Source organism: Ranitomeya imitator, chromosome 4, assembly GCF_032444005.1.
Source record: "Ranitomeya imitator isolate aRanImi1 chromosome 4, aRanImi1.pri, whole genome shotgun sequence".
In the NCBI taxonomy this organism is placed as follows: domain Eukaryota; kingdom Metazoa; phylum Chordata; class Amphibia; order Anura; family Dendrobatidae; genus Ranitomeya; species Ranitomeya imitator.
This window is the reverse complement of record NC_091285.1, coordinates 628,428,512-628,442,717: the sequence shown is the minus strand read 5'-3', so window position 1 is coordinate 628,442,717 and position 14,206 is coordinate 628,428,512. Positions and strand designations below refer to the sequence as shown.

Sequence of the window (14,206 nt, the reverse complement as noted above, 5' to 3'; positions counted from 1 at the left end):
CTACGCATACATATTCTAGAATACCTGATGCGTTAGAATTGGGCCAGCATGTAGTGCTGTAGTGTATATATACACACACATACATACACACACACACTACATATGCTGGCCCAATTCTAACGCATCAGGTATTCTAGAATATGTATGCGTAGTGTATAGCATAGCCCACGCAGCCCATTGCGCAGCCCACGCCGCTCATTGCGTCGGTAACCGCTTCGATCTGGGGGCCAACGGAGGGTGAGTATATCACTATTTTTTTTTTATTTTTTTAAATTATTTTTAACATTAGATCTTTTTACTATTCATGCTGCATAGGCAGCATGAATAGTAAAGTGTTGGTCACACAGGGTTAATAGCAGCGTTAACCGACTGCGTTACACCGCGGTCAACGCTGCCATTAGCCCTGTGTGAGGGGTAACTGGAGGGGAGTATGCAGGCGCCGGCACTGACCGCGGGGAGTAAGGAGCGACCATTTTCTTCTGGACTGTGCCCGTCGCTGATTGGTCGTTGCCGTTTTGCCGCGACCAATCAGCGACTTGGATTTCCATGACAGACAGAGGCCGCTACCAATGAATATCCGTGACAGACAGACAGAAAGCCAGAAGTGACCCTTAGACAAATATATATATATATATATATATATATATATATATATATATATATATGTATATATATATATATATATATATATATATTTATTTATTTATTAAAATCAAAATTGTTACATCCCATTATTGCTATTGGTATTTATTACTAGTAGTGATGAGCAAACGTGCTCGGATTAGGTGTTATCAGAACATGCTTGTGTGATAACTGCGTTTCTTTGGCGTGCTTGAATAGTATGTTCGAGTCCCCGCGGCTGCATATCTCGCAGCTGTTCGGCAGCCGCAACAAATGCAGTGATAGCCTGTTTGTTAGGTAATCCCTAACAGCCTCAAGACATGCAGTCGCGGGAACTCAAAGTTATTATTCGAGCTCCCCGAAGACACTCGGTAAGCAAACATTCGCTCATCACTTCTTACTAGCCATACACTATACATTTGATGGTTCTGCAGATTGGATAATTTGGCGAAATCAGCTGAGAATCCGTCCGTGGTGGTCATACACAATATTTACGGCACGTGTTAAAAGAAGATGGATGTTCTGCAGACTTCCGGTTCTCAAAAAAAAAAAAAAAGAAAAAGTTCTATACATTTATTTCATCATCATCATACGCATACACAATAGTGCAAATACTGAGGATTCAGAGTCTCATGTGCTTTTATTTGGTTTCAATTGTCTCCATTGAACACAGATCTTTGTGATGAAGCTGTACTAGGGGGCACAACCCAACATTTGATTCACTGCTCGCAACCTCTGCACACTGTACCAAAAACACGAACAAACCCTTATATTTTAAAACACAATATATTTTCTATTTTGTTACAAAAAGTCACATTTTTCAAGAATTTTCTTGTCCATAAAAAAAAAAAAAAATACATAAAACTGTATAGAAGAATGGAATGGAGAAAAGGTGGAGAGGAAAACAAAAACAAAACAAAAAAAGGACTCAGTAAGTGGGAGAGAAAAATACATGTATAGGTGATAGTAACCCAGGGAATGCCAGATAGGTTATAACAAAAAAAAAAAGAAAAAAAAAAAAGAAAGAAAAAGTAGCTCGCTGCCCCTAGATTAGCACTCAAAAAAAGGGACCAATAATTATTTGTTGTTCCTCCTAACTTTTCCTTAGGACATACAAAATAGAAACATGCACACCCCGTTTCCCCTACTCGGGCACATTTGTATGTACAATATACATGGATTATTTTTCCTATTTCCACTTTTACTTCATTAAAGAAAACAAAAATTTAAGAAAAGAAGAAAACCATAGTTAAGCATAAAACCGCAAGATCAAATATTGACCAATAATGCATGCGGTTCGTGTACTTGTGGCCCAATGCGATAAGTGGCTGCGTGCCGGAGGGGAGGTACAAGCTGTAATCCGCCTAAAGAAAACATGTGACCCGAGCGGCCCCACATTCTGATGAAAGTGTCACTTTAGTAAACCACAACGCTCCGACTCTACGCAGAAGACAAGTCCCTTGTCAAAGTGATGCGCACCCTCTGCGGCCAACGTCTTGAAATATCTGCACCATTATATGGCGGTGTCCATATCCACAGAGTACAGTCCATGGCTGAAGAGTCGAATTGCAGAGCATGAAAAAAAAAAAAAGTGGTCCCCGCTGGTAGAGCATATATATATATATATTTATACACATATACACACACCAATCCGTGCCGAGCAAAATCCAGTATACATATACTAGTGCAGAGCAGAGTAGGTGTCGATCTGCAGAGTACAACTCCTTTTATCTGTCTTTTACGTGAAACGATCCCAGCCATAGACTTTCTTCCCCCCATGTCAGTCACTGGATTTGGTCACCAAAGAGAGGGGTTGTGCCTGCAATAGGGGTAACGGAAAGACACCGGGTGGAGACAATATAGAGGATGTGAGTGGGATGGGCCGAGAGAGCAACGGCGATCCAACAGAAGACAAGTGCCCGGATAGGATGGAGGACGGAGGAGACTTGGAGGCCAGGAAGGCTGCGGAGTGGCTGAGAGATAACTGTGCTCTTGCTTCTGGTTTGGTGGTGAGGGACAGCGGTTGAGCTTGCTCCGAGTGGGTGGCAGCGGGCGCCGCCGGAGACGCGAGAGCAGCAGAGGGTGTTGCTGGCGAGTCCAACATGCTGCCATGGGAAGAGGCCGGGCTGTCACAGGTCTTCTCTGGAGGAAGATGCTGAATACAAACCTTCTTCGGTTTAGAAACTGAAAAATCAAAAAAAGGGGAACAGCTTAGACAATTGGAAACTGCAACGGGAATGAAAAATTTTAGATTTTTTTCCAGGTAGGTGGCTAATATATAATCGCTGTTTGGACCCCCGGATACCACCTTGGGTCTGACAGATAGGACCTCTATTGAGCATGAGTAATAGGAAGCTCAATGACCTAGTGATAACTTGACATTATGACTTATAAGTTCCCTCTAGGTCATAGAGTCGGACTCCCTACTGCTCACAGTCTAGGACAGGTTCCTGTCCGTGTATTATAGCAATTACCTCTATAGGCCAAGAGAATGGGATTTGCTAATTATTTCAGCATTTATTCAGAATGTCACGGTCTTTCCTTCATTTTAGCTACATTTCCAGGAAACCCCTTTAAATGACTGTAAGGCTGGACAGGGTGGGACTGCAGATGATCCTGAAAAAAGGCTCAGCCCCGTGTCCCCCTTCACAATGCAGACGGTCACCTCGCAGCGCAGGGAACTGAAGCTACTCCCTTCACTGCCATGGTGGTCAGAATTGCCCCTGTGCAGAGGAAAAACTGAAGAGGACATAGCCCTAAAACGGTGCTCTTCATTCTCAGGATTAGTGATGGTTGAAGAGGTCAGACCCCCAGCGATTACACACTCATGGTGGTCCTATGAATAAGCAATTAGCGAATACACCTAAAAAAGAGGAGTATAACTACATCATATACACATTAGCAAAGGCTGAGCTTCCAATTCTGTACACTGAGAAGACTTCTGTTTTGTATAGACAGGTAACTCAGCAATAATTATCCCATCACTATGGGAATACATAGGTGACCAAAAGGGTCAGTGTTGTTCTTGACCCCTCTGTAGAAACAGGTCAGTCAAGTTTATAGTGGCCATTCCTACCCCAGACTAAGTGTAGCATCATAGTAAGATATTAATCTCCTTAACTCTTGACAGCCCTTCTATTACCTATGCATTTGGTCAAAGTTCACACGCTGCCCTCACTAAATAGGACCTTTCACCACTTTGACAATGTTAAATTGGCCACACTATGGAATACCGGCTGCAGAGCGGAGTAAAAAGAAAAAAAAAATTGTATTTATTTTTTTAAATTTCTCCTCTGTTGCAGAGATATCACCATGGGATTCACCTTAAACAAGTGGGAAGTGTTATGCAGGGGAACAAAAGAAGAATACGCTTTCTCTCGTGTGTGAGACATGCAATGACAGACAAGTCTGCTCTCCTCATTGATCACATTCATTTCTGCTCTACCCCAAGAACTTTTAATCACTCTGCAATGAGATCACTAAATGTTTTCTAATGATTACTAACGCATCTCATGGCAGCCAGTGTGGGGGGGGGGGGGGGGGGGGGGTAGTGGAGTACAGCAGCGCTGACAGCAGTGTGACAGGAGAGCTGCTAGAAGTGTTTGTATGGATACAAAGCTTAGCTCTGCTGTACTGTGTCCCCCCTAACCCTTCATGGTGGCTGCTGTGAGGTGAAAGCTAAGAAGTGTTCGTAATCGCACTCTCCTATGCTTAACTTCTAGAGCTTTGCTCTCCTCACTTATATCACTGCAGAGTTGTGTGTGATTACATGTTTCACACAGGAAAAAGCCTGTTGTAAGCCATTTCCCCCGCTGCAGGACACTACCTGCTTATGATTGGGGGCGTGTACTTCTACCCCTGTATGATGTTGACCAATCATAAGCAGGAGGCATCATGTAGGGGAAAAAACCATACCCCACAACAGATTGAACAGACAGTCTCCTCTCCTAATTGAGGTCACTGTAGAGCTGTGCCTGAATACAAAGTACTGAGAGTATGGCAGAGATTAGTTACAAATACCTCTTTAGCGTTTGTACCACAGAAGGCAGTGTGGGGGAAGCGAGGAAGTAGGGCAGGGCTGAGATGTCCCCCCACACTTGTTGCGGTGATATGAAAGCTAAAGAAGTACAGGTCCTTCTCAAAAAATTAGCATATAGTGTTAAATTTCATTATTTACCATAATGTAATGATTACAATTAAACTTTCATATATTATAGATTCATTATCCACCAACTGAAATTTGTCAGGTCTTTTATTGTTTTAAAACTGATGATTTTGGCATACAACTCCTGATAACCCAAAAAACCTGTCTCAATAAATTAGCATATCAAGAAAAGGTTCTCTAAACGACCTATTACCCTAATCTTCCGAATCAACTAATTAACTCTAAACACATGCAAAAGATACCTGAGGCTTTTATAAACTCCCTGCCTGGTTCATTACTCAAAACCCCCATCATGGGTAAGACTAGCGACCTGACAGATGTCAAGAAGGCCATCATTGACACCCTCAAGCAAGAGGGTAAGACCCAGAAAGAAATTTCTCAACAAATAGGCTGTTCCCAGAGTGCTGTATCAAGGCACCTCAATGGTAAGTCTGTTGGAAGGAAACAATGTGGCAGAAAACGCTGTACAACGAGAAGAGGAGACCGGACCCTGAGGAAGATTGTGGAGAAGGACCGATTCCAGACCTTGGGGAACCTGAGGAAGCAGTGGACTGAGTCTGGTGTGGAAACATCCAGAGCCACCGTGCACAGGTGTGTGCAGGAAATGGGCTACAGGTGCCGCATTCCCCAGGTAAAGCCACTTTTGAACCATAAACAGCGGCAGAGGCGCCTGACCTGGGCTACAGAGAAGCAGCACTGGACTGTTGCTAAGTGGTCCCAAGTACTTTTTTCTGATGAAAGCAAATTTTGCATGTCATTCGGAAATCAAGGTGCCAGAGTCTGGAGGAAGACTGGGGAGAAGGAAATACCAAAATGCCTGAAGTCCAGTGTCAAGTACCCACAGTCAGTGATGGTGTGGGGTGCCATGTCAGCTGCTGGTGTTGGTCCACTGTGTTTCATCAAGGTCAGGGTCAATGCAGCTAGCTATCAGGAGATTTTGGAGCACTTCATGCTTCCATCGGCTGAAATGCTTTATGGAGATGAAGATTTCATTTTTCAGCACGACCTGGCACCTGCTCACAGTGCCAAAACCACTGGTAAATGGTTTACTGACCATGGTATTACTGTGCTCAATTGGCCTGCCAACTCTCCTGACCTGAACCCCATAGAGAATCTGTGGGATATTGTGAAGAGAAAGTTGAGAGACGCAAGACCCAACACTCTGGATGAGCTTAAGGCCGCTATTGAAGCATCCTGGGCCTCCATAACATCTCAGCAGTGTCACAGGCTGATTGCCTCCATGCCACGCCGCATTGAAGCAGTCATTTCTGCCAAAGGATTCCCGACCAAGTATTGAGTGCATAACTGAACATTATTATTTGATGGTTTTTTTGTTTGTTATTAAAAAACACTTTTATTTGATTGGATGGGTGAAATATGCTAATTTATTGAGACAGGTTTTTTGGGTTATCAGGAGTTGTATGCCAAAATCATCAGTATTAAAACAATAAAAGACCTGACAAATTTCAGTTGGTGGATAATGAATCTATAATATATGAAAGATTAATTGTAATCATTACATTATGGTAAATAATGAAAATTAACACTATATGCTAATTTTTTGAGAAGGACCTGTATTAGTAATCAATCTCTTCTCTCTGCACTTTGTAATCGCTCTACAGCAAGATTAGTTAGAAAAGCAGACTCATTACATGTCTGTTGTGAATTCTGTGGCAGAGCTCCCTCCTGTGGTCACAAGTGGTACTTCGGCTGATTCTCTCTGTGAGCTTCTGTTGGTGGAGGGAAGTGGTACTGCGGCCTCTGAGTTTCCTCCCTCAGGTGATCTGGTGAGGTCGTTAGGTGCTTCTCTACTTAACTCCACCTAATGCTTTGATCCTGGCTTCCTGTCAATGTTCCAGTGTTGGACTTGCTTTTCCCTGGATCATTCCTGTGGCCTGCTGCTCTGCATAGCTAAGTTCTTCTTTGCTATTTGTTTGCTATTTTTTCTGTCCAGCTTGTCTATTTTGTTGCTGGAAGCTCTGGGACGCAAAGGGTGTACCTCCGTGCCGTTAGTTCGGTACGGAGGGTCTTTTTGCCCCCTTTGCGTGGTTTTCTTTAGGGTTTTGTGTAGACCGCAAAGTTACCTTTTCTATACTCGCTCTGTTAAGAAAGTCGGGCCTCACTTTGCTGAATCTATTTCATCTCTACGTTTGTCTTTTCATCTTAACTCACAGTCATTATATGTGGGGGGCTGCCTTTTCCTTTGGGGTATTTCTCTGAGGCAAGGTAGGCTTATTTTCTATCTTCAGGCTAGTTAGTTTCTCAGGCTGTGCCGAGTTGCATAGGCAGAGTTAGGCGCAATCCACGGCTGCCTCTAGTGTTGTTTGGAGAGGATTAGGGATTGCGGTCTGCAGAGTTCCCACGTCTCAGAGCTCGTTCTATGATTTTGGGTTATTGTCAGATCACTGTATGTGCTCTGACCGCTATGTCCATTGTGGTACTGAATTGCCTTTCATAACACGTCTCACAAAAGAGAAAGTCCATTCTAAGCTAGTGTGGGAGCTCGTTCTTGCTTTTTGGCAACACCCAATTGGGCTGATCATAAATTATAATCTAAATACTTTAAAAGACAATGTCCACAACCGAGAGGACAAAAATAAAAAAACGAAACAAAAACAAATACATTTTACTCAGCTCTGCAGCCACCATTATTGCGGCCAGTTTAACCTGCTCAAACTGGTGAAAAACGTCCTCTTTAAATGGACTTTGTCAGCACAGGATCACCAAGTACAGATGCTTGGTGCATCGCAGCAAGGCCAAACATTTAACTACATCTTCCCACATTGTTTTCTATCTGTCTCCACCCCATGCTCTGGTGCCATCAAGCCAGAGCTGTTGAAGATGGGGAGTGGTGGAGGGCATGAAGATCGAGGGAAAACAAGTAGGTGGGAAGTTGTATATACCGTATATACTCGAGTATAAGCCAACCCGAGTATAAGCCGACCCCCTAATTTTGCCACAAAAAACTGGGAAAACTTAATGACTCGAGTATAAGCCTAGGGTAGGAAATGCAGCAGCTACCGGTAAACGTCAAAAGTAAAAATAGATACCAAAGTAAAATTAATTGAGACATCAGTAGGTTAAGTATTTTTAACCCCTTAATGACAGCCAATACGTCTGTTAACTGACCTGAGATATAAGAGAATAGCCTCCCCATACAGGTAACAATCCAACAGCTGTCGGCTGTACACTATAGCTGACAACTTGCTGCATCAGCCACGATCAGTGTTGGCACCGTACATATCTGTTTAACCCCTTAGATGCTGCTGTCAATAGTGACTACATCATTATAAATGGTTAACAGAGTGTGGGGGCTTCCTCTTTATCCCAATTGGTGCCCTCAGATCATGATTTTGTGGTCCTGATGTTTGCAGTGGCACTTCACGACCAAATAGCGGCCTTAGAGTCTGACGGCTGTTGTAACCTGTTCAGAAGTTACCGACATTTAGGTAGTAAAAATACACATTTTCATTTCTGTCATACCACTTTGCATTAATTCCTGTAAAGCACCTAAAGGGTTAATAAGCTACCTGACAGTAGTTTTCAATATGTCAGGGGGTGCTGTTTTTAAAATGATATCATGTTTGAGGGTTTCCCAATATATGAGACCCCTAAAGTTAATTCAAACATCAATAGTTCCCTAAAAAAATAAATGTTGTAAATGTCCTTGTGAAGAGCAGAACAAAAATGATTACCTCAATGAACAAAAAAAAAAAAAAAAGAATTTGTGATAAACATTGACCTGTCCATTCAAGGACATTTTAGCTATAGTATGAAATCCTGTTTTTCTTGTCTGTGGAATTGCCTTTGTACTGTTTGTTGTGAAACTGCCGCCCACGAAACTGTTTTCTTTTCTTTCTTTCCTGTTTTGTCTCTTTGTTTAAACATGCAAAACTTGTATAACCACTAAACCTACTGAAACAACTATATAAAGAAGGGATAGCACCTTGAAGGCAGGCGTGCTTCAGAGACTTCCCAGTGATACACTATACAAGACGTGTCTTGTGTATTATTTCTGGTGATTCACCACTTCCAAAGGCTGCTCCGACTGAGTGTGATCCCGACATTTCCTGGCGCCTGAACAGGGACCCGAGGTCTGTGTATTCCTTCAAGAACACCGGCAGAATACGAACGAAAAGAGAATCTGGGATAATGGACGGCAGATGAACAAAAACCTGGCCAGGTAAGAGACACTGTTAGATCTCTTATATCTGCCCTGCACTGTCCGTAAGATTTTCTGTGTCGTGTTCTTTAGCGGGTAGTTCTAGTAGAGGAGGATACCTATAGCTCGGGTTCTTGAACTATTTAGGAATTGATCACCTCACGGAGTACGGCATTGAATGAGAGTGAATGTGAATAGAAGGTGTGTGGAAGTTGGGAATAGCCCTATAAGCCGCCCAGGGGGTTGAAACAGAAGAAGTGACTGTCCCACTGGGCAACGTGGTTGCGTCCTTTCGGGGAGACCTCCGCGCCTATGTTCAATCTCTGATCCTGTCTTTGACAAAAACCTGGTGACGGATAAGTGTATGATAGTATGAGCCCAGGACAGATAAATTAGCCTGGGACAAGAATACGTTGTATGTGATAGTATAAGCCCAGGACAGATAAATTAGCCTGGGACAAGATACGTTGTATGTTCTTTTTCTTTTTCTGTCTGGTTGCATTTGTGTTGTTTGCTATAGGTGTAGGAATCAGGATTTTCTTACATCAACACAGTTTAAACATCCTAGCTCCTTAGGAAGAAGGTAACGAGGTATTCTCATACCCAAACGCCACCTAGGGCAAGAAAAAGACATCCTAGCTCCTTAGGAAGAAGGTAACGAGGTATTCTCATACCCAAACGCCACCTAGGGCAAGAAAGCTCAGGATAAGAAAATGGGGAATAAGCAAACAAAGTCGGAACCAGAAGAATTAGATATCTATACTATCATAAAGGAGAGAAGTGGTGAAGATGCCACTAAGGGGCTGAAAAAGATTTTTAGTAAGTTTGGAGTTACTAGGGCAGAAGCTTTTAGTAGAAAACTATGGGAAGGAATTCAGGAAAGGAAAAAAGGCATAATCAGAGACAAGAAATGGATAGATCAGATCCAAGCATTGATTGATGTCTCTAGGGTAGCAGAAAATGAGGGATGGACATATAATCAACAGAGTAAAAAGTGGTGTATTAGACCCACAGGCTGTGGAGAAAAACAAAATGTGGAATCTAAAAATACCCCACCCCCATACCTTAACCCACATGCCCCATCTTTTCTCCAAACACCACCTCAAAGTTTAGCCGGACCAGGAGGATGGGTATGTCCGCACTGTGGACAACAAAATCCAGACTGGAGAAATGATTGCCTAGCCTGTGGTACACCTAGACATGGCGCTGTACTTGCCCCTGTTAGGGTAGTACCAAGACCCTTTAGGGAACCTGGTGCTGACGGAGTAATGGGAACTAGATATCACCAAACTCGACAATATTTCCCTTGGTCCCCCGCTGAAGGCATGTCTCTCTTGCATAACGCACCAGATCCCACCCAGTGTCCAGTTAGATTTGCACAATATATACAGCAAATTATGCAGACTCACGCTGGAGTTTGGGCAGATGGAGAAGAATTATGTAGAATGAAAATGACTCCTGGACTCTTCCAGGAGCTATTAGAAAATCTACAGGTACATAGGCCCCAAGCAGGAGATGGTGCCTTACAAACGATAGAATCAGGTACACAATTTGTAGATCACTTAATGGTTTTCATGAGGGAGAGACAGAGGCAGAGAGGAACAACGGGAGTGGTGGCTCAGAAATCTGGACAATCAGTAGACGAATATTATCTAAGTGTAGAAAATAATTTCAGAGATGAAGGCATGGATCTAACCGCTCCAGGAATGATGAGGTTAGTTACAAAAACCTTTATAGATGGATTGTCTCCAAAAGTGAAGGAAAAGCTTAAGGCCGCAACCCCTGATTGGAGAACCTTGGAAGACCCACACCTGGCTAGACAGAAAGCTGTAGGGATAGAAATGGACTTAAGAGAAAATTCTAAGCCAGTAAGAATTGCACAGGCTAATACTGGCTCTGCTAATCAAAAGTTTACTTGTCATTACTGTAAGAAGCCAGGACATTTCCAAAGGGAATGTAGGAAGAGAAAAACAGATATAGATTCAGGAACCTTTGTACCCAAAAATAGGATAAATAACCCAGTGCCTGATCAAACAGACAGCTCAGAATGACTGAAAGTTATGCAGGTCTCTCTTCCTTCTAGAAGACCAATAATACAAGTTGAAGTTGAGGGTAAAAATGTACCTTTTCTGATAGATACGGGAGCAACATCCTCCATTTTAAATCAGGACTTTTTACCATATCCTGACAATATATCCTCAAAGGTTACATATGCAGAAGGGTATGATGGTAAAATTCAGGCGTTGCCCTTTACAAAACCTTTAAATGTGAGCTTTGGCCCTAAAACTTTTGTATCCAAATTTTTATTTGCTAAAGGTGCACCTACCTGCTTGTTGGGTACTGATGTCTTAAGTAAAATGCATGCAAACATCCATTTTAGAGAAGATGGCACAGTTATGCTGACCATCCCTGAAGATGCAGAAACTCTGGAACCATATGTTAGAATACAGGCAATGGAGGATTTTCCCGAAATTTACACTCAACAAGCAAAAATTGACTTGTCTCGGGTTCCTGACAGCCTATGGGCAAAAGGAGACACTGATGTAGGATTTTTATCAGTAGCTCCTATACTGTTAGAAACTGCCCCGGGAACCATATTACCTCAGCTTAGGCAATACCCCATCAGCGCCCAGCAAGAACAGGCGATTTCTCAACAAATTCAGGATTATGTGTTACAAGGTGTTTTGGTAGAAATCAGGTCACCCGCCAATACACCCTTATATCCTGTTAAAAAGAAAGTGTCCTCCAAAGAAACTATGGTGAAATATCGCATGGTGCACGACTTACGGGAAATCAATAAGGTTTTGGCACCGGTCACCCCTGTGGTACCGAATCCTCATACCTTACTGTCTCAAATTCCCAGCACTGCTGCATATTTTACGGTAATTGACTTATCAAACGCATTTTTTTCTGTGCCACTACATAAGAACTGTTGGCATTTGTTTGCCTTTACATTCAAGGGTAAACAATTAGCATGGACAAGATTGCCACAAGGTATGGTACACTCACCAACTTTGTACTCTGAAGCAATGCAGACCGTGCTAAAAAATTTCATCCCAGAACCAGGAGTAGTCATTCTACAGTATGTAGATGACTTACTTATTTGTTGCCCTGATGAGCAGACGGCAGTTACCTCAACTGTTAATTTCTTAATTTTCCTAGCGCAAGAAGGCTGTAAAGTAAATAGACAGAAACTCCAGGCTTGTCAACAAACAGTCGTGTTTTTAGGTCACTGCATATCACAGGGCATCAGACACCTCACACCTCAACGTACGGAAGCCATACGTAACATGCTTGAACCCAGGAATCACAAACAGCTGCGTGCTTTCCTAGGTATTGTTTCACACTGTAGACAGTGGATCATACATGCAAGTCAACTCATGCAGCCTTTATATGACTGTATTGCCAACACACCATATTCACTCAGTGAAGAGGCTAAACAGTCATTTTCCTCTTTGAAAACAGCACTGGTATCAGCTCCGGCTTTGGGACTCCCAGACTACACTAAACCTTTTCAATTGATGGCAGCTGAGATATCCTCACATGCTACAGGGGTGCTCACACAAAAACATGGAAACAAACAGAGACCTGTGGCATACATATCGGCTCATCTGGACCCTGTAGCTAGAGCCGCACCTTCTTGTGTAAGAGTAGTAGCCGCAATTTCACTGTTATTAGATAAAGCTTCTGAGATTGTTCTTGATCACCCACTTCTAGTTCACACCACTCATGATGTACATGGCATTCTTAACCAGGTCCAACCTAAACATATTTCAATGGCCAGACACCTCCGTCTCCAATGTTCCCTACTACTGCCGCCCAACATTTCCTTTGCCAGGATTCAGACTCTTAATCTCGCGTCTTTGCTCCCTTTAGAGTCTGAGGGGGGTACCATACCTGAGGAAACTGCACTCTCCAACTCCTTTGAAACTGCACTCTCCAACTCCTTTGACCCATCAAAGTCAATGCATGATTGTGTACAATTAATGGAACAAGAGACTCAGGGCTTATGTAATGTACGTGACAAGCCACTCTGTAATGCTACATTTGAACTTTTCATAGATGGCAGTAGATATGCAAATATGAATGGACAATTTCATACAGGTTATGCGGTAGTAACTCAGCATGAAGTGCTGAAAGCAGAACCTCTCCCTGCTAATCAGTCTGCACAAGAAGCAGAACTTACGGCATTAGTTGAAGCTCTAAAAATAGCCAAAGATCAGACAGCAAACATATACACTGATTCTAGATATGCACATGGCATTATTTTCGATTTTGGCGTAATATGGAGAGCCAGAGGTTATATGACTGCTTCAGGCCAACCTGTTAAACATGCCTCCCTCATTAGACAGATTCTGGAGGCAGCACAAGAAACTAAAGAAATAGCGGTGATAAAGGTAGCTGCACATGTGAGACTCGACACCGAGGAAGCCAGGGGTAACGATAAAGCCGATAAGGCAGCAAAACAGGCAGCACGTAAACCCTTACATCATGCCCACACACTAGATAGCTCTGAAGATGATGAGGAAAGATTGAAGGAAGCTCAGAAACAGGTAGACGACGAAGAACGAGGGCAGTGGCAGAAAAAAGGGGCAGAAGATCAGCAAGGATTATGGAAAAAAGGAACTTTGTTGTGTTTACCCAGAGCCTGGTACCCCGCAGTGGCAAGTGACCTCCACCTACCCACGCATGTGTCGGCAAATGGTATGACGCTCAAGGTAAAAGAAAGGTGGTTGGCTCCAGGTTTTGGTAATTTTGCTCGGAACATGTGTGCTGCATGCGCTATATGCCTGGCACACAATCCAGGTCAGGCCATTAAAACCCCAACCAAGAATCATGTAAGACCACTGTATCCCTTTCAAAGACTCCAGATCGACTACATCCAACTTCCTAGGTACAATGGATACGAATATGTGCTTGTGTGTGTGGACATGTTCTCAGGGTGGCCAGAGGCTTATCCAGTTTGTAAAGCCTCAGCAAAAACTACTGCCATTAAAATAGCACATGAACTGATACCCCGTTACGGCATGCCTGAGGTGATCGAGTCAGATAGAGGTACCCATTTTACTGGGGAAATATTCCAGAATGTTATGAAAATGTTGGGAGTAGAAAACCAGTTTCACACTCCATATCATCCACAGAGTTCAGGTAAAGTGGAAAGATTAAATGGGACAATAAAATTAAAAATCCAGAAGGCCATGGCAGAAACAGGAAAGCCTTGGACCGAGTGTCTACCACTTGCCCTGTATTCCATCCGA

General features: G+C 43.0%; 1 protein-coding gene across 2 annotated transcripts in view; it reads right to left on the bottom strand.

Annotated features, from left to right (window-relative positions):
- Positions 1-1,242: 1,242 nt before the first annotated feature.
- The window catches only part of TCF7L1 (transcription factor 7 like 1), a 72,599-nt gene continuing 59,635 nt past the window's right edge, over positions 1,243-14,206 (bottom strand). For both annotated transcript variants that reach the window (XM_069766685.1, XM_069766684.1), the window contains exon 12: positions 1,243-2,805. In XM_069766685.1, the coding sequence (XP_069622786.1) occupies positions 2,402-2,805 (404 nt within the window). In that variant the 3' untranslated portion in view covers positions 1,243-2,401. The remainder of the gene's footprint in view (positions 2,806-14,206) is intronic.